At 37.0% G+C, this 27081-nt stretch overlaps 1 protein-coding gene across 1 annotated transcript in view; it reads left to right on the top strand.

Moving 5' to 3' along the window:
- The window catches only part of MSH4 (mutS homolog 4), a 118585-nt gene that overhangs the window by 17895 nt on the left and 73609 nt on the right, over window positions 1-27081 (top strand). The window contains exons 7-8 of the mRNA XM_057310549.1: window positions 3552-3724; window positions 16471-16538. Of these exons, the coding sequence (XP_057166532.1) occupies window positions 3552-3724; window positions 16471-16538 (241 nt within the window). The remainder of the gene's footprint in view (window positions 1-3551; window positions 3725-16470; window positions 16539-27081) is intronic.

Raw genomic sequence — 27081 nt, 5'->3', positions numbered from 1 at the left:
GGTTTATTATTAACTTTAGTTAGAATACCAGGAATATTGATGGTGAGCATGAGAGAGAGAGAGAGATAGGGAGAGGCACAGACACACACACAATGTTTATAGATTTCATAGTGGGATACTTAAACTAGAATTAACACATTAATAGAAAATAATGTAATCAACATGGTGATGGTGAGGCAGGAATGCATTAATACAGGGTTGGTTTGGGACAAAGAATTAATGAGCCATGGGTTTTTTGTTTTGTTTTGTTTTTTTAAGATTTCGTTTATTTGACAGAGAGCACAAGCAGGGGGAGCAGCAGGCAGAGGGAAAGGGAGAAGCAGGCTCCTCACTGAGCAGGCAGCCCAATGTGGGGCTCCATCCCAGGACCCTGGGATCATGATCTGGGCCAAAGGCAGACGCTTAACGACGGAGTCACCAGGCGCCGCAAGCCATGGTTTTTCTCCTTGAGGAATTACAGTCTAGAGGAGGAAACACATAGACAGTATTATTAACATGTACTAAGTATGGTGGTAAAATTTGCATAAAAATGATGGGATCATAGCAGAGAGAGAGTTAATTGGGCTTAGGTTAAGGGTAAAAGGGAAGTAATTAGGAGAGGCTTTCTAGGGGAGATAATACCTGAGGTAAGTCTTGAAATATAAATAGAAGTTATCCAGATGAAGTAGAAAAGGTGGTAAGACAGTAAAAAACCACGTCTTGAAAGTATGATTTTCATTATAACAATATGGTATGTGCAAGGAAACTAAAGCTATTTAGTATTACTGATTGGTAAAGTGCAAGTTCGGAGTAAGGAAGCTTAGAGTAGTTAAATAATTAGCTTTTGGTAATTAAATATAACATTAGACATCAATGAAAGGGATAAACTTAAAATGATTATGATTTTTAGTATTAAAAGAGTATTGAAGGGAATAAAGAGTACTTTAGACAATTGAAACCTTAAGTGCTCAGTGCAAATTTAGAGCCATAGTTGTTTAAATATCTCTATTACTGTGTATATTCTTATCTTGGGTTCAGTTTCCATTATGTGAAATTGCCAGACATTATTTGCTGTTGCAAACTTAGAAACATAGGCTGTCTAATTTTGTTAATTACGTATACTCTGATCATCAAGAGCAGTTTATCTAGGTACTGTTGATACTACTTTTAGTAAGAGTAGTACTGTATTTAATACCTTTAGTTATCCATCAGGATAGTGGCCTCGGTTCCTTTGCAGTTCCATTGACTAATGATGGTCTAAAATCATTAAAGAATTTATAGTTAATTGTAGCTATTATTCCTTTTCAGCTTAGTGAATAAGTAATATTTTTTCTTCTTGCTACTTAAAAGTATTAAAATAATATCTGGAAAAATTACTCTGTCATTTACTTTCTATGTTATAATAACATAGAGTAACATAGAGTCAATAACCAAGGCTGGTAATTACTACAAAGTGTTTTATACTTTGTCACATTTCATAGTTCATCATTATTTATCATTATCATTGTCAAACATTGCTTGAGGTCCTGCTGTATATTACATGATAGGATATTTGACCTCTAGGAGTTCATATTATAGTTGAAGAGGAGAAATTGAGAAGTCTTTTTACAGACTTGAACCAAAGAATATCAGGTTAAAAGATGGATATTCTACTTGCTGAACTATCTGAATAGCTCTAATGCTTCTGTAGACTTGTCACCTGTTCAGAGCAGTTTCACCCTTTAATTTCTATAGCAAATGGCAGGTTTGGTTTGCTGCTCACTTCCTTGGTTCCTATAGAAGCCCAGTTCTCAAAAAGTAAATGCCTGTGATGACCCCACCCCCACCCCTGGCCAGGACTTGATTTGAGTAGTTCTCTAAAAATTTGTTTAAATTGATATACTGGGGCACCTGGCTGGCTCAGTTGGTAGAGCATATGACTCTTGGTCTCAAGGTTGTGAGTTCGAGCCCTACACTGGGGATAAAGTTTACTTTAAAAAAATTAATATACTAGAAATCTGCTAGTCTGGTGACTAAGTTAAGAGTCATTCTTGTTTTCTACCCTCTCTCAACCCAGATTCAGTCCACTAGTAAATCCCTTTGACTCAATCTTTGGAATACATACCAATTCTGGATCATATCTTACCATTTCCAAGGCTATAACCCTAACCATTGCCTCCATCATTTTGGCCTGAACTACTATAATAGCTCCTGACTTGTTTCTCTGCCTTCTTTTTACCCTCCTACACTTAGTCTATTCTTGATTTAGTGGGCAGACTGTGATCCTTTAAACTTGAAATCAGATGTTGGAAGTCTGCTGCTGAAAATCTTCCAGTGGCTCCCATTACATTTAAAATAGAGTCCAGGGGCGCCTGAGTGGCTCAGTCGTTAAACGTCTGCCTTCGGCTCAGGTCATGATCCCAGTGTTCTGGGATCGAGCCGCGCATCGGGCTCCCTGCTCGGCGGGAAGCCTGCTTCTCGCTCTCCCACTCCCCCTGCTTGTGTTCCCTCTCTTACTGCCTCTCACTGTCTGTCAAATAAATAAATAAAAATCTTTAAAAATAAAAATAAAATAAAATGGAGTCCAGACTCTTTACTATGGCCCACAAGGACTTCTTTGTCCTGGCCTCCCTCAGCTTCTTCATCTCCCTCCATTTTCTTTCATTTGCAAAGTTCACCAACCTTGATCTTTTTGGTTCTAGATCCAAAAAGGCTTCCTGAGCTTAAATTACTGTTCTACTTGGCCCTTTTTAACTGATAACTCTTTTCTTGTTATTTAATTATTAGGAAACCTTGGACAAGTTAGTTAATTTCTTTGCACTTCAGTTCCTTCCCTTGTAAAATGTGGTTACATATAGCATCTACTTCATACTATGATTATTAGAATTAAATAAGTTAATATATGTAAAGTGCTTAGAATATTGCCTGGCATATACTTAGTGTTCATTTCTCACCACCACTGTCAATATCATCTGCATCCCATCATCATCTTTGCATGGATAACTTTTGAATTCAACTATGCACATATAGGTCTCTCTCAACCAACTTAACTAAAGCAGCCCTCCTGGTCATTCTTTATGCAGTCCTGTTCTGTTTGTTTTTAACACTTTCTGTACCTGAAATTATTTTCTTTCTCTTTTATTTGCAATTCTCTAACTTCTTAATTAGAACAAAGTGATTATATTAAATACTCATTTTTATCAATGTGAAAGCTCTTTTCCCCTGTAAAGGATATATTACTGATATCTTGCTATTATTGATGGAATACCATGGACTAGAACATTTTTATTAGTCTGAATATTCTAGCTGACCTATGAAAAAAGTCATTAAATACAAGAAGATATTGTCTACCCCTTGTTAATTAAAGCATTGCTCATTGATAGCATACTTGGGATCTTATTAAAAAATATATTCTCAGGCCTCATCTCAGACTTACTTATCTCAGACTTAGAATTCTCTGTGTGATTTGTATGCACATTAAAGTTTGAGAATCACTACTGTAGATTATAGGATTATTTAGAAAGTTAAATGGTAACTTTTTTGGATTTTCCCTTGTATACTTAATGAAATTTTCCTAATTTGTGTTTTCAAAGGAATAATCACACACTCTTTGGTGTTCTAAATTATACTAAGACTCCTGGAGGGAGTAGAAGACTTCGTTCTAATATATTAGAACCTCTAGTTGATATTGAAACCATTAACATGAGATTAGATTGTGTTCAAGAACTACTTCAAGATGAGGAACTCTTTTTTGGACTTCAGTCAGGTAAATGAATATCATCTAATTTTATGAATACAAATTATTAAAAAAATACATTGTCTTTTTATAAAAATACTGGTCATATGGGATTAAGGCTCATCCTAATAACATTATCTTAACTTGATTACATCTGTAAAGGTCTAATTTCCAATAAGATCACAGATACCAGGGTTTAGGACTTCAAAATATCTTTCTGGGGGGCACAATTTAATCCTCATAGCATAAGGTAAGAGAATTGCCAGGGATGAAAAAAGATGGCAGAGGAGTAGGAGACCCTATTTCAGCCAGTCCCCTGAATTGAGCTGTATATCTACCAGACCATTCTGAACACCCACGAAATCAGCCTGAGATGTAAAAAGACACATCTGGATCTCTACAAACAGAATATCTCCGGTAGTTGGTCTCGAGGTATGAATCAGGAAGCCATGATTCTGCAGTCAGATATCAGAAGATAAACGGAAGAGGGAGGGAGCCTCCATGAACTTACACTGGGAAGGCAAAAACCTCCCGCTCTGGGGACGGGGCACACACTTGCAGACCACTAGCCGTGGGGAAAGGATTTTAGGACAGTCCCCCAATACTGAAACCTGGAGCTATGGGGGCACGTGGGCAAACCAGGGGCAGCTGGTGGTTTTAGAAGCACAAAGGGCAGAGACATGCCCGGCCCTGGGAGTGAGGACTGGGAGAGCTGCTGTGGGACGCACAACCCAGGACGCTGTGGGTTTTTAGCAGTGCAGACAGAAATGGAGACAGTGTGGCCTGGAGAGCTCAGTGGAAAGCCGATTGCGATCTCTCTGTTCTGAGACAGAGGTTTGGGTACAGGCACTTCTGCTCTGACTCTCGGAAGAGACAAGGAAAGCCACCAGAGAACAAAAGCCCCAAAAAACCGGTTTTCACTGAGCCCATCCCCTGCCCAAACAGGGTTGCTTGAATAACAGTGTGGCAGGCCCCTCCCCCAGAAGACAGGCTGGAAGAACAAGAGGCCAACAACCCTAAGGTCCATATAAAACAGGTGCATCTTGCTTGGGTTGTGGTCAATAATTTGGACTCCGTACATTCCCTCAACCACCCCTCAACAGAATGACTAAGAGGAGGAACCCCCAATAAAGGAAAGAATCAGAGACTGTGGCCTCTGCCACAGAACTAATGGATATGGATATAACCAAGATATCAGAGATAGACTTCAGAGTAACAATTATCAAGGCAATATCTAGGCTTGAGAAAAATATTAACGACAATATAGAATCTCTAAGAGCAGAAATGAGATCCAATCAGGCCAAACTTAAAAATGCTATGAATGAAATGCAGTCTAAACTGGATGCCCTGACTGCCAGGGTAGACGAGGCAGAAGAACGAATTAGTGAGTTAGAGGATAAGATGATAGAAAAGAAGGAAAACAAGGTAGCATGGGAAAAACAAGTTAGAAGCCTAGTCTCAAACTGAGAGAGATTAGTGACTCAATGAAACATTCCAGTATCAGAATTATTGGGATCCCCAAGGGGGTGGAGAAAGATATCTAGAAGATATATTTGAGCAAATTGTAGCTAAGAACTTCCCTAATCTGGGGAAGGGAACAAGCATTTGTGTCCAAGAGGCAGAGAGGACCCCTCGCAAGATCAATGAGAATAGACTGACACTAGATATAGAATAGTACAATTTGCAAATCTTAGATCTAACGAGATGATTTTGCAAGCAGCGAGGGGGAAGGGATTTCTTACATACAGAGGGAGGAACATCAGAATGAGGTCAGACCTGTCCACAGAGACCTGGCAAGCCAGAAAGGGCTGGCAAGACATACGCAGGGTACTAAATGAGAAGAGCATGCAGCCAAGGATACTTTATCCAGCAAGGCTGTCATACAGAATGGATGGAGAGACAAGGAGCTTCCAAGACGGGCAGAAACTGAAAGAATATGTGACCACCAAGCCAGCCCTACAAGAAATATTAAGGGGGGTTCTATAAAAGGAGAAAGACTGCAAGAGTGATATAGAACAGAAATTTACGGAGACAATCTATAGAAACAAGGACTTCACAGGCAACATGATGATGTTAAAATCATATCTTTCAATAATCACTCTTAACATGAATGGCCTAAATGCTCCCATAAAACACCACAGGGTTGCAGATTGGATAAAAAGACATGACCCATCCACATGCTGTCTACAAGAGACTCATTTTGAACCTAAAGATACATCCAGACTGAAAGTGAAGGGATGGAGAACCATTTTTCATGCCAACAGACCTCAAAAGAAAGCTGGGGTAGCAATTCTCATATCAGACAAATTAGATTTTAAGCTAAAGACTGTAGTTAGAGATACAGAAGGATGCTATATTATTCTTAAAGGATGTATCCAACAAGAGGATATGGCAATTATAAATATCTATGCCCCCAGCATGGGAGCAGCCAATTACATAAGCCAACTGTTAGCCAAAATAAAGAGACATATTGATAATAATACGTTAATAGTAGGGGACCTCAACACTCCACTCTCAGCAATAGACAGATCATCTAAGCAGAAAATCAACAAAGAAACAAGAGCTTTGAATGACACACTGGACCAGATGGACCTCATAGATATATACAGAACATTCCACCGTAAAACAACAGAATACTCATTCTTCTCAAATGCACATGGAACTTTCTCCAGAATAGACCACATACTGGGTCACAAATAAGATCTCAACAGATACCAAAGATTGAGATTATTCCCTGCATATTCTCACACCACAATGCTTTGAAACTGGAACTCAATCACAAGAAAAAATTTGGAAGAAATTCAAACACTTGGAAGCTAAAGACCATCCTGCTTAAGAATGTTTGGGCCAACCAGGAAATCAAAGAAGAACTCAAACAATTTATGGAAAGCAATGAGAATGAAAACACATCAGTCCAAAATCTATGGTATACTGCAAAGGCGGTCCTAAGGGGGGGAAATACATAGCTATCCAAGCCTCTCTCAAAAAAATAGAGAAATCTAGAATACACAATCTATATTTCCACCTTAAAGAATTGGAGAGGGACAACAAAGAAGGCCTAAGCCACACATGAGAAAAGAAATAATTAAGATTAGAGCAGAGATCAATGAATTAGAAACCAGAAATACAGTAGAGCAGATCAACCAAACTAGAAGCTGGTTCTTTAAAAAAAGTAATAAGATCAATAAACCACTGGCCAGACTTACCCAAAGAAAAGAGGAAGTTCCCAAATTAATAAAATTACAAATGAAAGGGGAGAGATCATGACTAACACCCAGGAAATAGAAACAATTATTATATATCATATGTATATTGTATATGATATATTATAGAATATATAGAATATTATATATTATGTATTATATATTATAGAATATATAGAATATAGAACATATTCTAGAATAATATTATATTTCTATATTATGGAATAATATAGAAATTATTATCAACTACTATATGCCAATAAATTAAGCAACCTGAAAGAAATGGATGCCTTCCTGGAAACCTATAAACTACCAAGACAGAAACAGGAAGAAATTGACAACCTGAATAGACCAATAACCAGTAAGGAGATTGAAGCAGTGATCAAAAACCTCCCAAAAAACAAGAGTCTAGGGCTTGATGGATTCCCTGGGGAATTCTACCAAACATTCAAAGAAGAAATAATACCTATTCTCCTGAAGCTGTTTCAAAAAGTAGAAACAGAAGGAAAACTTCCAAACTCATTCTATGAGTCCAGCATTACCTTGATCCCCAAACCAGGCAAAGACCCCATCAAAAAGGAGAATTACAGACCAATATCCTTGATGAATATGGATGCCAAAATTCTCAACAAGATCCTAGCTAATAGGATCCAACAGTACATTAAAAGGATTATCCATCACAACCAGGTAGGATTCATCCCTGGGATGCAAGCGTGGTTCAACATTTGCAAATCAATCAGTGTGATAGAACACATTAATAAGAGAAGAGACAAGAACCATGTGGTCCTCTCAATTGATGCAGAAAAAGCATTTGACAAAATACAGCATTCTTTCCTGATTAAAACTCTGCAAAGTGTAGGGATAGAGGGTACATTCCTCAATTTCATAAAAACCCACAATTTCTATGAAAAGCCCACAAGGAATATCATTCCCAATGGGGAAAAGCTGAGAGCCTTTCCCTTAAGATCAGGAGCACGAAAGGATACCCACTTTTGCCAATATTGTTCAACCTAGTACTAGAAGTCCTACCAACAGCAATCAGACAACAGAAAGAAATAAAAAGTATTCACATTGGAAAAGAAGAAGTTAAACTCTCTTTTCACAGGTGACATGATACTTTATGTGGAAAACCCAAAAGACTCCACCCCAAATTACTAGAACTCATAGAACAATTCAGTAACAAAATCAATGCAGAGAAATCAGTTGCTCTCCTATATACGAACAATATAACCCTAGAAAGAGAAATTAGGGAATTGATTCCATTTATAATAGCACTAAAAACCATAAAATACCTTGGAATAAACCCAACCAAAGAGGTAAAGGATATATACTCTAGAAACTACAGAACACTTATGAAAGAAATTGAAGAAGACACACAAAGATGGAAAAACATTCCATGCTCATGGATTGGAAGAATAAACATTGTTAAAATGTCTATGCTACCCAGAGCAATCTATACTTACAATGCCATCCTGATAAAAATACCAATGCCATTTTTCAAAATGCTGGAACAAACAATCCTGAAATTCGTGTGGAACCAGAAAAGACCCCGAATCACCAAGGAAATGTTGGAAAAGAAAAAGCTGGGAGCATCACAATGCCTCACTTCAAGCTATATTACAAAGCTGTGATCACCAAGACACTATGGTACTGGCACAAAAACAGACACATAGATCAATGGAACAGAATAGAGAGCCCAGATATGGACCCTCAACTGTATGGTCGACTAATCTTCGATGAAGCAGGAAAAGACATCCAATAGAAAAAAGACAGTCTCTTCAATAAATGGTGCTGGGAAGATTGGACAGCTACATGCAAAAGAATGAATCTTGACCACTCTCTCACACCATACACAAAAATAAACTCCAAATGGATGAAAGACCTCGATGTGAGACAGGAATCCATCAAAATCCTAGAGGAGAACATAGGCAGCAACCTCTTTGACATCGGCCACAGCAACTTTTTTCATGACACATCTCCAAAGGCAAGGGAAACAAAAGAAAAAATGAACTTGTGGGACTTCATCAAGATAAAAAGTTTTTGCACAGCCAAGGAAACAGTAAAAAAAAACTAAGAGGCAGCCCATGGAATGGGAGAAGATATTTGCAAATGACACTACAGATAAAAGATTAGTATCCAAGATCTACAAAGAACTTCTCAAACTCAATACACGTGAAACAAATAATCAAATCAAAAAATGGGCAGAAGATATGAATGGACACTTTTCCAATGAAGACATACAAATGGCTAACAGACACATGAAAAGATGTTCAAAATCATTAGCCATCAGGGAAATTCAAATCAAAACCACACTGAGATACCACCTTACGCCAGTTAGAATGGCAAAAATTGACAAGGCAGGAAACAACAGTTATTGGAGAGGATGTGTAGAAAGGGGATCCCTCTTACACTGTTGGTGGGAATGCAAGTTGGTACAGCTGCTTTGGAAAACAGTGTGGAGGTCCCTTAAAAAGTTAAAAATTGAGCTACCCTATGATCCAGCAATTGCACTACTGGGTATTTACCCCATCGATACAAACGTAGTGAAGAGAAGGGCCATATGCACCCCAATGTTCATAGCAGCTTTGTCCACAATAGCTAAATTGTGGAAGGAGCCGAGATGTCCTTCAACAGATGACTGGATTAAGAAGATGTAGTCCATATGTACAATGGAATATTACTCAGCCATCAGAAAGAACGATTACACAACATTTGCAGCAACATGGACGGGACTGGAGGAGATTATGCTAAGTGAAATAAGTCAAGCAGAGAAAGACAATTATATGGTTTCACTCACTTATGGAACATAAGAAATAGGAAGATTGGTAGGAGAAGGAAGGGAAGAATGAGGGGGGTAAACAGAAGGAGAATGAACCATGAGAGACTATGGACTCTGGGAAACAGACTGAGGGCTTCAGAGGGGAGGGGGCTGGGGGATTGGGATAGGACAGTGATGGGTATTAAGGAGGGCACATATTGCATGGTGCACTGGGTGTTATATGCAAATAATGAATCATGGAACATTGCATCAAAAACTGGGGATGTACTGTATGGTGACTAATATAACAAATAAAAAATAAAAAAACAAAAGGACTAGTATCCAAAATCTTTAAAGAACTTATCAAACTCAACACCCAAAAACCAAAAAATCCAGTCAAGAAGTGGGCAGAAGACATGAACAGACATTTCTCCAAAGAAGACATCCAAATGGCCAACAACAGACACATGAAAAAATGTTCAACATCTCTTATCATCAGGGAAATACAAATCAAAACCACAATGAGATAAAACCTTGTTCTTTTTATATTGGTTTGGTGAAAACCCTGAATATAACTTGAAGTCCAGAATTCTATAGGATCAGTTGAAGTTACCTTCCATAGGACTTTGCCTGAGATTATTTTTCCCTTCCCTGTCCTTCTCTCTTTTCCTGTTTTGTCTTGGAAGCATGTTTTTAAAAAATTATTTAAATTTTAATGAACATACAGTGCAGATTGATTTCAGGAGTAGAATTCAGTGATTCATCACTTACATACAACACCCAGTGCTCATCACAAGTGCCCTCTTTAATACCCATCACCTATCTAGCCCATCCCCCCACCTCCCTCCCTCCAACAACCCTCAGTTTTTCTCTATTGTTAAGAATCTCTTGGGTGCTTGGGTGGCTCAGTCGGTTAAGTGTCTTGGCTCAGGTCTTGATCTCGGGGTCATGGGATGGAGCCCTGCGTCATGGTCCCTGCTCATCACTCCCTGCTTCTCCCTCTCCCTCTGCTGCTCCACCACCTCCCCTGCCCTCACTTCTGCTCTGTCTGTCTCTCAAATAAATAAATAAAATCTGTAAAAGAATCTCTTATGGTTGGTTTCCCTCTCTCTCTTTCCCCCCTCCCATATGTTCATCTATTTTGTTTCTTAAATTTGGAAGCACAGTTTTGTTTTGTTTTTTTCCCCTAAGTAGGCTCCACATCCTGTGGATCCCAGTGCAGGGCTTGAACTTACGACCCTGAGATCAAGACCTGAGCTGAGATCAAGAGTTGGACGCTTAACCAACTGAGCCACCCAGATACACCTGGAACCACATTCTTAATAAATCACTTGGACATCAGTCCTCATGTCAGGATCTGCTTCTGAAGAACCAGTCTAAGACAGTCACCTACACGTTCATTGTTGTTAAATTTAATGGACACATATTAGTTCTCTTATTTGAACTCCAACTTATGTGATACTGCTAAATATCTCTTCTTATTGAATTACTGCCTTTCTTTGTTTTTGCAATTATACAATCTCCTGATTTTCTTCCTACTTCTTTGGAGTTTCCTTCTTTTTTAGCTCTGAAACTCATTTCTTTAAAAAGTTTACATGACAGGAAACAACAAATGTTGGCGAGGATGTGGAGAAAGGGGAACCCTCTTACACTCTTGGTGGGAATGCAAGCTGGTACAGCCACTCTGGAAAACAGTATGGAGGTTCCTCAAAACGTTAAAAATAGAGCTACCCTATGACCCAGCAATTGTACTACTAGGTATTTACCCCAAAGATACAGATGTAGTGAAAAGAAGGGGCACATGCACCCCAATGTTCATAGCAGCAATGTCCACAATAGCTAAACTGGAAGGAGCTGAGATGCCCTTCAACAGATGAATGGATAAAGATGTGGTCTGTATATACAATGGAACATTACTCAGCCATCAGAAAGGATGATTAACAAACATTTGCATCAACATGGATGGAACTGGAGGAGATTATGCTAAGTGAAATAAGTCAAGCAGGGAAAGTCAATTGTCATATGGTTTCACTTATTTGTGGAACATAATAACGCAGAGGACCATAGGGGGAGGGAGGGAAAACTGAATGGGAAAAAATCAGAGAGGGAGACAAACCATGAGACTCTGGACTCTGGAAAACAAACTGAGGGTTACAGAAGGGAGAGGGGGTTGGGGGGATGGGGAACAGGGTGATGGGTATTAAGGAGGGTACGTGTTGTAATGAGCACTGGGTGTTATACACAACTAATGAATCACTGAACACTAACTACATCAAAAACTAATGATGTACTATGTGTTGGCTAATTGAACATAAAAAAAAAAGGTTATATGAATATCCAGTCAGAACCCACTGGTTATTTCCCTTGAAATGTTATCTATATGGATTTCCAAATAGACCTCAGGACCATATACTATCTTGGAATGTCCTCAGAAAGCCCTGTCATTGATCAGGTAACAGACTAAAAACATCAGAGTCCTTTCTTTCTAATGGAAAAGGGAAAGACTTCTGAGTCTTTTTTTTTTTTTTTCTGAGTCTTCTTTATAGGTTTCTATTCCTTTGCTCATTCCGTAAAAGCTAAGCCTCTTCAGGGATACATCCTCAGTTGTCTTTTTACCCTGTATCTTCTTATATGACTTACCTTTCTGGTTTTATAATTATTACTCGCATATAACTTCCTAATCTACATATCATACCCAGGTATCTCTACAGACCTTTAGCCCCATCTATCTTATTGCCTACTGAACACTTATTAGATGTTCCTCAATCATTTCAAATTCAGTGTGCCCAAACTGTGCTATTTTCCCTTTTAAGTCAGTCTTCCTGACTTCAGTGAAGAGCTCTATAGCCAACCTCTTTACCAAGTCAGATACCTGGAAGTCATTCTTTTTTTTTTTTTTTTAATTTTTAAAAAGATTTTATTTATTTGACAAAGAGAGAGAACACAAGCAGGGGGAGTGGCAGGCAGAGGCAGAGGGAGAAGCAGGCTCTCAGCTGAGCAGGGAGCCTGACGTGGGATTCAATCCCAGGACCCTGAGATCATGACCTGAGCCAAAGGCAGGAGCTTAACCGACTGAGCCACCCGTGCACCCCCCTGAAAGTCATTCTTAACACTTCTCTTTCCTGAAATCAGTCATCAAATTCTGCAGAGTCCTTTCTATATATCTCTCGAATGTGTTGCTTCTATTCCCCGTGCTGCTGTGCTGCCATTTAACCACATTTTGATGTACTGCAACAACCTCCTGTTTGATCTCCCTCCTCCAGTCTTTTTTTAAATAGTGTCTTCTCTATGCTACAGCCTGAATGATCTTTTGAAAATATAATTCTGAGCATGTAACTCTGTATTCATTTCTTATTGTTGATATAACAAATTACCACAAATTTAGTGGCACAACATGAATTTATTATCTTAAAGTTCTGGAAGTCAGAAATCAGTTTTATTGGGCTAAAATCAGTATGTTAGCAGTCCACATTCCTTCTGGAGTCTATGGACAAATCTGTTTCCTTGCCTTTTCCAGTTTCTAGAGGCTGTGTAGATGGGTAGATGGCTCGTGGGCCTTTCTCCATCTTCAAAGCCAGCCATATAGTATCTTTCCTCCTTTCTGACCTCTGCTTCTGTTCTTGTATCTTCTCTTTCTCAATGATCTTTCTACAACCCTGTTCTAAGGACTCTTGTGATTACTTGGGGACCAAAAATAATCCAGAATAATCTCTCCATTTCAAGATGCTTAACTTAATTCCATCTTCAAAGTTTCTTTTACCAGGTAACATATTTGCACATTCCAGGAATTAGGAGGTAGACCTCTTTGGGGGCTACCACTTATGTACTTGCATCAAATTCTTCAACCTCTTCTCATTACCTTTCGGATAAAATCCAGACTTTTCTATATGACTCTTTCCTTGTCATCTCCTACTGCATCTCTTGCTACTCCTCACTTTCCATTCTGCCTTTTAATATAATTGAACTTCTTTTAGTTACTTGAACAGATTTTCTCTTATGTTTTGGTCTTTGTACTCTGTACTATTTGCCTAGACTCTTTTTCCTTCCCTGTGACCCCTCCTCCCAAGCACTCCTTAGCTAACTACAGTTCATCCTTTACCATTCCAGTTTATATATCACTTATGCGAGAAGCCTCTCTGACTCCCCAAGTCTGTTTAGGCACCTTTCCTACATGTTTCCTGTAGTACCTTGTTATGGTACTTAATCTTACTGGATTGTGAGTGCATGCTTTGTTGGAGGATTCCTGTACAAGGCTAGGATATAACAGCTATTCATATTTGATAAACTATTGATTTATCGTTGAACCTCTTGAAAATTGTATTCTGTTGTTCCCAAAATTATGTTTTATAAGATGTGATATTAATGAAAAACTTGAATTTTCTTTGAAACTTTGATATATTTTGTTTTATAGTTTCTTATAACTGGAAGCCTTAAGTTTGCATCTACAAATGTTAAACACTTCTATGTTTTTATATCTTGACAGTTTATAATTTATCTTAACATGCAGTGAAGTAGGGAAGCAGGAACAGAGCAAGGTGGGAAGGTAATTTTTATAGCTTATTAAAATAGGAAAATCTGAATCTCATTAAAACAACAACAACCTAGGGGCACCTGGGTGGTTCGGTCAGTTAAGCATCTGACTCTTGGTTTTGGCTCAGGTCATAATCTCATGGGTCTTGAGATGGAGCCCCATGTTGGGCTTGGAGCTCAATGGAGAGTTTACTTCTCTCTCCCTCTCCCTTTGCCCCTCCCCCTGCTTGTGTGCATTCTCTCTCTCTCTCTCTCGCTCTGTCTCTCTGGAATAAATCTTTAACAACAACAAAACAAAAAATAACAACCTAGTACTTACTTTATTGTAGGCATTCTATAGGTATTGGCGATAAAAAGATGAGGAAGATTAAGTTGTAAGCTTCTGTCCTCAAGGATCTTCCACTCATGTTAGAGAAACAGAATTCTAAGTAAACAATTTTGATACAGTGCAATCAATGCAATAATAATTGAGTATTTTATGGGAACACAGAGGAGTGAGCTGGAATAAAGGCAGAATACAGGGTCCATAAATAATATTTCAGTTCTTTTTTTTTTTAACATTTATTTATTATTTAGGAAATCTCTACACTCAATGTGGGGCTTGAACTCATGACCCCAAGATCAAGAGACGCATGCTCTGCCAACTGAGGCAGCTGGGTGCCCTGATAATATTTCAGTTCTATATTAAGGGAATGGGTAGGATTTACAACAGGAGAATCCTAAAAATGATATTCAAGACAAAGGGAACATGCCTTTGCAAGGTGCACTGATGCACATAGTGCGACAACAATATTTTTTTGGATGTAGTGGCTGGGATAAATATCTGATATGAGTGCCATTGGCTGTGATGTTGAGCAGTCATTGCTTTCTAGGCAACACTTGTTTTTCTGGGAAGTTGGGGAAGATAGAGTTAACATAAGCTTCTGCAGTTGTATTTAATGTTGATATGAAAGAGCTTGCTGTATTTAAGGCATGGCCAGTAGTTACTTATGACCTGAAGCCTTGAGGAATGGCAGAAAATGAGGATTGGGGCTAGCTTGTGAAGGGCTTTTGTATAATGGTAAGAAATTTGGTATTTTATCTGCAAGCAATAGGGAGCTGATGATTTTAAATCAGGAGAGTAATATGATCAAACCCTTATTTTAGATACATAATTTTGGTTGTTATGATAGACTTAGGGAAAGGAAGAAGAGACCAAAAAAGAAAGGCCAATCTATATGAGGGCTTAAGAGAGTCTGGTTAGTGGAATCACATGTAAAATGTCATAATAGTATTATGTCTTATTGAACAGTATAATATTAGTATTACTCAGTCTATTTACTGTGATTTTTTAAAGCATAGTTTTAACATAGCTAATTACTATAGAAGCAGCAAATTAGAAAGGGACAGAGTTCTAGAGGTAGGCAAACTGAAAAATACCACAAGATACTTGGCAGTTTGAACAGGAAGAAAGTGACATAAAATTTTTGTCTTTTGGGTTTTTTTTTAAAGTATAGCAGGTTGGATCCATGTTGTGAAAATATCAGTAAGTCTACACAAAAGCTTTGAGGTCACACATTTCAGTGGCGATAATAGTCACGAGTTATTAAGAAACAGTTACCATAGTTTACTGTATTTTAAGTATGAGGAAATGAGTTCATCCTTAAAAGGTCTGTTAAATGGCAAGATTAAGAAAACTGGAGATATTTAAAAGGGATAGATTACAATAATCTATGAATTTATTTTTATAGAATACTTTAAGCTGAAACATGAGTTGAGAAGAACAAAAGAACAGTTTTGAGCTGTAGTGTGTGCAAGGTACTTAACACATAATATCTCACTTATTCCTCACAACAACCCTAGGAGGTAGATGTTACTGTCCACATTTAAAAAATGAAAACAACCAAAGTTCAGAGAAGATAGGTAAATTCTGGTAGGTTACATGCTTAGGGGTTGAACTGGGTTTTTAAACTAATCTTACATATCAGGAAGAAAAGTTACAGATCAAAAAGGTGGGAAGAAAATTATAACAACATCTAAAAGCCAGAGAAGTATAGTTTTTAGAAGGAAAGGGTAATCAACAGTGTCAGATTTTGAAGACAGATTATAACTAATAAAATTAAGAAAAGACCATTAGAATTTATTGTTTTATTCCTGACATATGTAAGATAGATAAAGACGATTAAAACAAGTAATGTTTGTAGGTAAAACTGTTCTATTATTTGAGCATAATACTTTACATAAACATAATGTATATTTTGAACTGTAAAACAAGGTTTAAATGTACATGTTTTTGTTTGTTTCAGTTATATCAAGATTTCTTGATACAGAGCAGCTTCTTTCTGTTTTAGTCCAAATTCCAAAGCAAGACACGGTATGTATACATATATTATGTGCTATATTATTATACTTTATATAATTTGTCTTAATGTAATATAGCAATTGGAAAATATAAAAATATTTTTAAAAAGTACTTCATTATTAATATCTGGAACATTTTCATGCCTTTTAAAGGAAACATTTTTTCCCAATTTCCTATTCTATGTTATAGTAAAAATTGAAAGTTTCTTAGTTGAGGAATTGGCATATTTTCATTAATCAAATATTTACTTTAAAAGTTTGTAATCTTTTTAAAACTTAGGCTATAATATTTGCTTAATAAATAAATAGATAAAAGTTATGTTAGATCCAAAGATTATGGGTGATTCTTAAAGGTGAACATTATGTGAAGTTTGATTAACCTTCAAATATGCTTAAACTTTAAGATGAAACAATGTCTTTGGATATTTTTCAAAATTAAATACTTTGTGCTTATAGGCGCATCCTATAAAGAAAGTGATAGATGGTTTTTATTCTTTAAGGTGAATTAAAAATTATTTACTTTAATTAAATACATGCATGTTTTTGCTCATATGGTTAAAAAGGAAAAGAGTTTTGTACATCAGTAGAGTTTGATTTAAAATTTGATTACTTTGCAAATCCTTTGAAATCTAACTAATCTTTGTTTCAGAAGTCTTTCTTTATTGCAGAGATAACACTCTTTAGGTTCATTTATAATAAAAACATCATCCAATGGATGGAAAAGCTCTGGCTGTTGGATAGGCACAGAACTAGAGTTTTCTTAAATAATTGAAATACCTTATAATAATTCAATATATACAAGTGGGAAGTAGCCAAGAATAACTGATGTCTGGAACAAAATTAGTTACGTTCGTAACATGAGTTTGAAAGTATTCCCTCCTCTTTAACTTTCTAGTACAGTTTCTGTAGAACTGATGTTATTTCTACCTTAAATATTTGGTACAATTCACAAGTGAAGCCCTTAGAAACTGGTATTTTTTTTCTAGGAAGGTTTTTGACTATAAATTCAACTTATTAAACAGATATGGTGCTATTCAGATTACCTGTTTCTTGTTGAATGAGCTTTGGTAGAAAATTTGTCTTTCAAAGAATTTATCATTTCACCCAACTTGCTGAATTTATTAGCATTACATTGTTCATAATGACCTCCTTATTATCCTTTTTATATTTGTAAAGTTTGCATTGATATACCTCTCTTATTCTTGATGTTGTTAATTGAATATTATCTTTTTTTTTTTCTTAGTCATTCTGGCTAGACGTTATCAATTTTATTGGTGTTTTCAAGAAACCAATTTTTGACTTAATTGATTTCATCTTTTTTTTTCTTGTTCTCTATTTCGTGGATTTCTGCTTTTATTAGTCTTTTTTTTTTTTGAGCGAATATTTGTTTGCTTGTTTTCTTCCAAGTTTTTATTTCAATTTTAGTTAGTTAATATACAGTGTAATATTAGTTTCAGGGGTGCAGTATAATGATTCAACACCTCTAGATAACACCCGGTGCTCATCACAAGTGCACTCCTTAATCCCCATCACCCATTTAACCCATCCCCCACCAACCTCCCCTCCAGTAATCCTCAGTTCTCTATAGTTAAGAGTCTGTTGTACGGTTTGCTTCTTTCTTTCTTTCTCTTTTTTTCTTTCTTCTGCTTACTCTGTGCTTAGTTTACCCTTCTTTCTCAGGATTCTGAAGGTAGAAGCTGAGATGATGGATTTGAGACCTTTTTTTTTTCTAATAAAGTCATTTAGTGCTATAAATTTCCCTCTGAGTAATGCTTTAGCTATATTTCACAATTTTTAAAAAAGATTTTATTTATTTGAGAGTGAGTAAGTGAAAGAGAGAAAGAGAGAGAGAGCACAAATGGGGAGAGGGAGAAGCAGACTCCTACTGAGCAGGGAGCCCGATGTGGGGCTCAGTCCCATGACCCTGGGATCATGACCTGAGCCAAAGGCAGACGCTTAACTGACTGAGCCACCCAGGTGCCCCTATATGTCACAGTTTTTGATATGTTGTGTTTTTTATTCAAAAAAGTTAAAAATACCTTCTAATTTCCTTTTAATTTCTTCTTTGACATGGGTTATTTAGAAGTGTGTTATTTAGTTTCCAGTACTTGGGAATTTTCCAGATATATTTCTGTTAAAGATCTCTAATTTAATTCCATTGTGGTCAAGGACATATATTGTCTGATATGGATCCTTTGAGCTTTACTGACTCTTGTTTTTATGGCCCAGAATATGATCTATCTTGGAAATGTTCCATGTATACTTGAAAACAATGTATATTTTACTGTTGTTGGATGAAATTTTCCATGAATGTCAGTTAGTTCAAGTTGATTGATAGTATTTTTCAAGTCTTTTTATTTCTTTTAAGATTTATTTATTTATTTAATTTTTTTAAAAGACTTATTTATTTAGTTTAGAGAGGGGAGCAGAAAGAGAGTGCATGAGTTGGGGGAGAGGGAGTGAAGCAGACTCCCTACTGAGCACAGAGCCTGATGAGGGGCTCAGTTCCATAACCCCAAGATCATGACCTGAGCTGAAATCAAGAGTTGGTCACTTAACCAACTGAGCCACCCAGGAGCCCCTATTTATTTATTTTAGATAGAGAGAGAGCAAGAGAGTACAAATGGGGGGAGGGGCAGAAGGAGAGGGAGAGAGAATCTCAAGGAGACTTCCTTCTGAGCGCAGAGCCTGTTGTGGGGCTCAATCTGATGACCCTGAGATCATGACCCAAGCCAAAATCAAGAATTGGACGCTCAACTGGCCTACCCACGCAGATACCCCACCTTTTCCAAATTTTAATTGGGTTGTCTTTTTAGTACTGAGTGGTGAGAATTCTTTACGTATTCTAGATACAGTCCCTTATTTTGGATATATGATTTGCAGATATTTTCTGTCATTCTTTAGGTTGTTTTTTTATTTTCTTGTTGATATCCTTTGACATTATGTGTTAATTTCCTGGCAGGAAGATGAATATTTAGCTCTCTTTCTTCTCTTCTCCCATAAACACGGACATTTTCTTACTTCTAGTCACCCAGTAGGGTTACAACATAGTTTTAGTTAGATCAAAATTATTGTAATTATTCATGCTACAGAGTTGAGCTTGCACAACTTTTTGTGTGTTTGTTCCCTGGAATTAATAACTGTTTTTCTGTTTGTATGGTTTACTGTGTGTTTTCACTAATTCAGGCGTAGATATTTCTACCAATTATCTAAATATGCTGTCAGTATATTTATTCACCCACAGATAATCAAATTCAACCTCTTGAAGATGTCTCCGCCATAAGCTTCTGACCTGTTCCAATCTGGACTGGTTGCCTCTCTTTGTTTAGCATACAGCTGTGACCCCAGGTTTCTCTTCAGCATTTTTCTTTGTCTCTCTTATGTTGGATCTCTTATTTTTTGTGTCCCTAGTCATCTTCTGTTTTGACTTACTCTCTCCTTTTTGTGGAGCACATTTTCTAGTTACTTTCTGAGAAGGAGTAAGACTGCATTTCTGAAATGTTTTATTATTCTCTCATAATTGATTGATAGCTTAGCTGAAAATAGAATTCTGGTCAGGAAAGAATTTTCCTTTAGAATTTGGGAGGCACTTCTCCACTGTCTTGTAGCTTTTAATGTTCCTCTGGAGAAGTTGAAACCATTGAGATTTCCAGAATTTTAGATACGTCTGACTTCTCCCCTTCCATTCTCTGGAAGCATGTAAGATCTTTTGGTTTCAACCTTTTAAAAAAGTGAAAATAAAAATTAATTAAAAATCTCAAAACTTCAGAAAACTTTTTAATTTTAAGAATAAGTTGCCAACCTGATGCTCTGTCACTCCCAAATACATTACTATTTCTTACAAACAAGTATATTCTTCTATTCAACCACAATAAACCTTCAAAGTAAGGAAATTAACAATGATAATACCAATTAATCCTCATATCCTATGCAAGCTTTGCCAGTTGTGCCAATAGTCCTTTATAGCAAAAGGATTCAATTGAGAATCAAGCATTACCTTTAGTTTTTGTGTCTATTTAGTCTTCAGTCATGACCTTGACATTTGAAAAGTATAGGTCTGTGTATTTTCTTTCAGTATGGGTTTATCTCATGTTTTTCCTCATCATTATATGCTGGTAATATATCTTTCGTAGGGATATCACATGAGACAGTGTTTTTATTACATCTTATCAGATGGCTCATGATTTTGATTTGCCCCATTATGATGGTAACTTTGTGCCCTTGATTAAAGTCAGGTTCTCTAAGCTTCTCCACTGTAAAATTACTATTTTCCTTATGTAATAATAAGTATTCTCTGGGGAGGTAGTTTGAGACCATGTAAATAATACTATTTCTTATCAAATTTTCATTTTATTTGTTTAATCTCTATGGACTCCTGGTTTCATATTTTATTCAGTTGGTTTTAATCCTTTTCTATCAACATTTATTTTGATTCTCAAATTATTTCAGATTTGACCAGCACAAACCCCTTTTAATTGGTCTTTCAGTCCTTTGGAAATACACCCATCATTCCTTGAGAACTTTATCACTTTCTGGCTCAGGAAAATGAACCAGGCTTTCCTTGTACTTTCTCTGCCTAGCCTTTGAGTCAGCCATTTCTCCCAGGAGCCCTGGTTCATTTTAATGGCATATGGTATTTAGAAATCAAGATCTGGGCACTGGGCACACTCTTTACTGTTGTAGTGTCACTGCTTCCAGGCCTTCTCATGGCTAAGGAATAAGTATATGTATATGAGTAAATGGGTAAATACATACATATTTATCTCCATATTTATATTTAATTATATTTTATATATTTTTATATACATCTGTGCAGTTGAAAACTACGAGTCTCCACCAGCACCTTCAATTTCAGTTCAACATCCCAGGGTTCATATCAGTGTTCTTACCTTCAATTTTAGTATCTCCCTTCTCTGACAATGAGATACCTGGCTCTCAGTATCCTTAATTTATTAGCATATTTGACCCATCCTCCCCACCATGTGACCAGTCTCTGACTACTGCCACTCTCTATCTTATGCAGATGTCATCCTCACTCTTGCCCATGCTCCAGCATTCCCTGCTAAACCATCTTCCTGTCCTCACTTGTCTCAGTCTCTGATACTCTGCATTAGAGTGCCCTCCTACACAGAGACTTTCCTTAGCCTACATGGGGTCTAAAACCTTGTCTCCCAGGCTGCGTTGTCTCCCCTTGCCTGGATACCCTCTTGACCTTGTTTAGGTTCATATAATCTGTGCTGAGAAGCCCTCCTTCCTTATGGTGCCTTCCTTATCCTTCTGTGTTGTACCACCTCTCCATTCTCACCCTGTTCTGGTTTTGCTTCTCTCATACCAGTGATGCTCTCTTCTTCCAATTTGGGCCCTGATAACTAATATTAATCAGTGTTCATATTAAAATAAAATTATTTCTGAATATGTAGGAAGTGTTCATTTTACTTCTGGATATGCTTTTGCTAATGTGTGTCATTAACCTTTCTTTTTTACTTTGTACTTGTTTAGTAGTCTTTTTGGAGCCATTAAATGTTTTAGGACTTTGAATGCTCGATTATGAATATAAACATAAAGAACACTACAGTTAGCCTTTATGATCTTTTGCCAAATTCCACTGCCTTGACTGATATTTTCAAATGAAAATTATCTTAAATAACTTGAACAGTTTTATTTATGAATGACATGTTCTACACAGAAAAATGCAGCACACTATAGGAATAGGACATGGCCACTCTGTACCGATAATTAGTATGTGTAATAATTCCCTATTGCTTCTTTTTTTTTTTAAGATTTTATTTATTTATTTGACAGAGAGAGAGACAGCCAGTGAGAGAGGGAACACAAGCAGGGGGAGTGGGAGAGGAAGAAGCAGGTTCCCAGTGGAGCAGGGAGCCCGAAGCGGGGCTCAATCCCAGGACCCTGGGATCACACCCTGAGCCGAAGGCAGACGCTTAACAACTGAGCCACCTAGGCACCCTTTCCCTATTGCTTCTGAAACAAAATACTATACACTGTGTGGCTTAAGACAAGATAGATATATTGTCTCACCGTTCTGGATGCTAGAAGTCTGAAATCAAGATTTGATAGGGCCATGTTTCCTCTGAAACCTTTAGGGGCGTTCTTTCTTGCTTCTTCCTAGCTTTTGGTGGTTTGTTGGCAGTCTTTAGTGTTCCTTGGCTTGCTGCTGCATAACATGCATTCTCCCTGTGTGTCTCTGTCTTCACGTGGCTATCTTTTACATGACACTAGGCATATTGAATTAGGAGTCTACCCTACTACGATATGGTATCATCTTAACTAACTGTCTCTACAATGACCCTATTTGCAAATAAGATCACATTTTGAAGTACTGAGTGTTTAGACTTCAACAAATATTTTTGGGGGGATATAGTTCAACCCTTAACAGTATGTTAAGACTTTGTTTCACTTTTATTATAGGAAAGAATCATGAGATTATACTTGAGAGCAGATTCTTTGTTGTCAACTCGTGTAATGTTTAGTATTACATAGTCATACAGCTTCATAATTTATGTCACTAGCTATAAGAATTAGTAACATACATATTTTTGCATTAGACTTTTTCTGGTTATATTGAAACAAAACAGTTTGGCCAACCTACCTCTCTCAGAAATATCTGTGATTAGCCAGTTTCTGTAATTACTTTGGCTCTCAGACTTTAGAAAAGTTATCTGATCCAGATTTAAGATAATTCTATAAGCTGAGAATCTGGAATCCTTTTTTCCTGTCCAGAAAAGGCAATCTATAGCTAGTTCCATAAGGTTTTTAAGGATCAGTCATAACTGATCCATAGCTGGTAGTTTGTTAACTTCCTATCCTTTTTAGTTTTGGAAGGACTATTACATTACATGGCTGTAAATACCTTCCTAGTTAGCACATCTGTCCTTTGTGAAGGCTTTTAAAATACTTTTCAAATTTACTAACTTTTGAGGAACCCTAAGCAATATATTGACTTCATACATGATTCATGAATTTCAAAATTCCCTATACTGTTTCTTAGTTGCTGTTTTCTTAACCATCTGGAGATATACATTAAATTAGGCCCTTTCCTCATTCGATATAAACATGTATCTCTTAATTAAACACAATATTTAGTAAATTAGACTTGTGCTGGTTAAATTGCATGATTTGCCAAACTTTTGAATGAACTAAATGTTCTGTTGGCTGAATTATATGATTTTCTTAAACTTCTAAATGAACTAAATTTTCCCTGAAAATTTCCAGTGTGGAGTTGTTTGACTAGGATAAGTTCTTATACTTTCTTCTTAAAAATATTGATTTTAGGAAATGTTTTTTTCTAGATCATAAATATTCTCTGAGAATAAAACTTAAATTTCTTATTTTGATTAACCTGAATGTCTTTTCTTTCTGTATAATATTTATAACCTTACTTTTAATATATTGTATTAAGAATATTTGTGTTTTCTATTATGAACATTCAAAATACTTCCTTCAACATTTGAAAATTTTGATATTAAACAGGTTTTTCTGGGGCATCTGCCTGGCTCAGTCAGAGCATACCACTCTTGATCTCAGGGTTATGAGTTCAAGCCCCACATTGGGCATAGAGCTCACCTAATTAAAAAAAAAAAAAAAGACTACTTAAACCCTTTTAAAACAAAACACAAAAACAAGTTTTTCTCAGTATTACCCAAATTTCTTTGCTTTATTTTTTAAAAAGATTTATTTATTTTAGAGAGAGAGGGAGAGAGAGTACACATGCAAGTGGGGAGGGGCAGAGGGAGAGAATCTTCAAGCAGATGACTACCTGCTGAACTGGAGCCCACCATGGGGCTCGGTCTCACCACTCATGAAATCGTGACCTGAATCGAAACCAAGAGTTGGTCACTCAAACAGCTGAGCTACCCAGGTGCCCCTCTTTGCTTTATTTTGAATAACTTTTCATTTTTTCCCCATTGATTTCAGACTGCCATGTAGAGTATCTAGTACATGGCTTTTTCTTTAATTCATTTAACAAGTTATTTTACTAAGCATTGCAACAAGTGGTAAGGATATGGTAAGAAAGAAGTCTTTAATCCAAAGGAATTTATAATCCAATGTGAGATTTGGGTAAAAAAAAAAAAAAAAAGCAATTACAGCATAGTATTGTCAGAAACTCCAAGGGATCTTATATTCTACCCTAATTGCAAGCTATCAAGTTAGCCTGCCAATTTCATAGATGTGGATAGAAGACACAAGACTCCTGGGTCAGAGAGACAGGACTTTAGTATTTAGAACAAGCAATAGCTAGAATATTAACATTTTCTTAGACTGATTCCCCAAACTCCATTTCCCACAGTGTGGTGTGAAGAGGACCAGGTGAAATCTTGCACATGTAGTGTGTTGTAGGAGAGAATTGCAGAGCTTAGGAAACTTGAATCTTTTACATTGGACAATAAGTATGTTTGCCTACTGTCCTGAAGGGAGATGCCGTCTTAATCTTCCAAAATTGTAAGCATACTCGCCATTTGCTCTAGGAGATACCATATTTTCCAAGGCTAGTCATTATACAAACATCTTTGAAAAGACTGTCCAGAACAAAGGCAGTCCGTGCCTCTGCTCAGAAGATGTGCATAAATGCAAAAGACCAATAGAGAATTGCCTCCCAAATTGCTTGGAAGAAGCAAGTTGCAGAGATTCTGTATTAGTTGTCTGTTGCTGCATAACAAAGAACCATGACCATAGCAGCTTAAAACTGCACATATTTATTATCTCACAGTTCCCATGAGTCAGGAGTCTGTGAACATTCTAACTTGATTCTCTGCTTAGGATCTCTCAAGGTGCAGTTAAAATGTTATCCAGGGCTGAATACTCATGTGGAGTACTCAGCTAGGAAAGGATCTGCCTCCCCACTCGTGGTTTTGGCAACATTTAGTTTCTTGCAACTGTAGAATTTGTGGCAGCTTATTTCTTCAAAGATGGCAAGGTATAGAGAGATTGGAGAGGGATACAGAGAAGGAACAAATAGGGAGGAAATCACCAGTGATGTAAGAGGGTAAGTGAGTACCTATATACTTGTAGCAAGACAGCTCCTTTACAGCAGAATTTCTCAACCTAGGCATGATTGACCTTCGGGCTGGATAATTCTTTCACTGGCCTCTGTATTCTAGGATTTTTAGCAGCAACCTTGGCTTCTACCCACTAGATGCCAATAAAATTTCCCCAGTTATAACCAAAAATGTCTTCAGGTGTTGCCAAAGTGAACATCCATGTAATGACCACTCAGGTAAAGAAATAGGTGTTTCCAATAGTTTAGATACTCCTCTTTTGCTCCTTTCTGTTCATGATTCTTTACCTCCCTCCAAAAAGAAACTACTTTTTTATAATGGTGTTCTTGTTTTTCTTTCTAATCTAGTTTTACCTGTTCTTTTTAAAATTTAACATATAAGGAATCATTCATGTGCGTTTTTTTATTTTAATTTTTATTTTTTAAAAAACATTTTATTTATTTGTCAGAGAGAGAGAGAGAAACAGAGAGCATGAGTGCACAAACACGGGGGAGTGGCAAGCAGAGGGGGAAGCAGGCTCCCCACTGAGCAAGGAGCCCGATGCAGCACTTGATCTCAGGACCCTGGGATCATGACCTGAGCTGAAGGCAGCCACTTAACCAACTGAGCCACTCAGGTGTCCCTCACGTGTATTTTTTTATATGGCTTCGTCTCACCAACATTGTTTGTGAGATTTAATTATATTGTTGCATTTAGCTGTAGCTCATTTGTTTCTATTGGTATATAATATTTACTGTATGAATATGCCATTATTCATTTCACTGTTAGACTTTTGAGTTGTTGACAGTGCATATGTTTTTATTGGACATGTAGTTAGGAGTGGAATTTCCCAGTCATGAGGAATGCATATCTTCAACTTGAATAGATAATGACAAAATATTTGTGAGAATGTTTTTCAAAATTATCATTACAATTTATACTCCCATCAGCAGTGTATGAGAATTCCCATTACTCTTCCTCCAAACCTAATATCAGTTTTAAAATTTTAGCCATGGTAAAATTTTTGTGAGCTTATGGTATTTCACTGTGGTCTTAATTTTGCATTTTTCTGTTAATGAGTTTGAAATCCTTTCAAATGTATATTGACTATTTGAATACCTTCTTTTGTGAAAGTCTCATTCTACTCTCTTGCCCGGTTTTCTATTGGGTTATCTTCTTTTTTGATTTGTAGAAATTTTTGTAACTCCTTGATTTGTAGAGCTTTTTATGACTTCTTTATGGTTCTGTGTGTTGCACATATCTTTTCCCACTTCGTAGTTGGATTTTTTACTCAGTATTGTGGAGCAGATGTTGTTGCTGTACCACCCGCATCCCTTGGCATTCACTTTTGTACAGGGAAGGCTTCTTACTGCAAGCAGTTGAAACTCTCTGCCTGAGGACTTTATCTAGCCACATGAGGAACTGGAGGGTAATCAGGAAGTGACTGCCCAGCAATAGGTCTTAACCAATACCAAACTGGAGTCGGTTAATAAATACACCATTTTCCTTACCTCTGGAGATAGCTTCTGAAGTTTACTCTACACCATCTCTGAGAGGTCT

The sequence above is a fragment of the Ursus arctos genome, unplaced genomic scaffold (genome assembly GCF_023065955.2).
Source record: "Ursus arctos isolate Adak ecotype North America unplaced genomic scaffold, UrsArc2.0 scaffold_12, whole genome shotgun sequence".
NCBI lineage: Eukaryota > Metazoa > Chordata > Mammalia > Carnivora > Ursidae > Ursus > Ursus arctos.
This window is presented reverse-complemented; position numbering and strand designations above follow the sequence as displayed.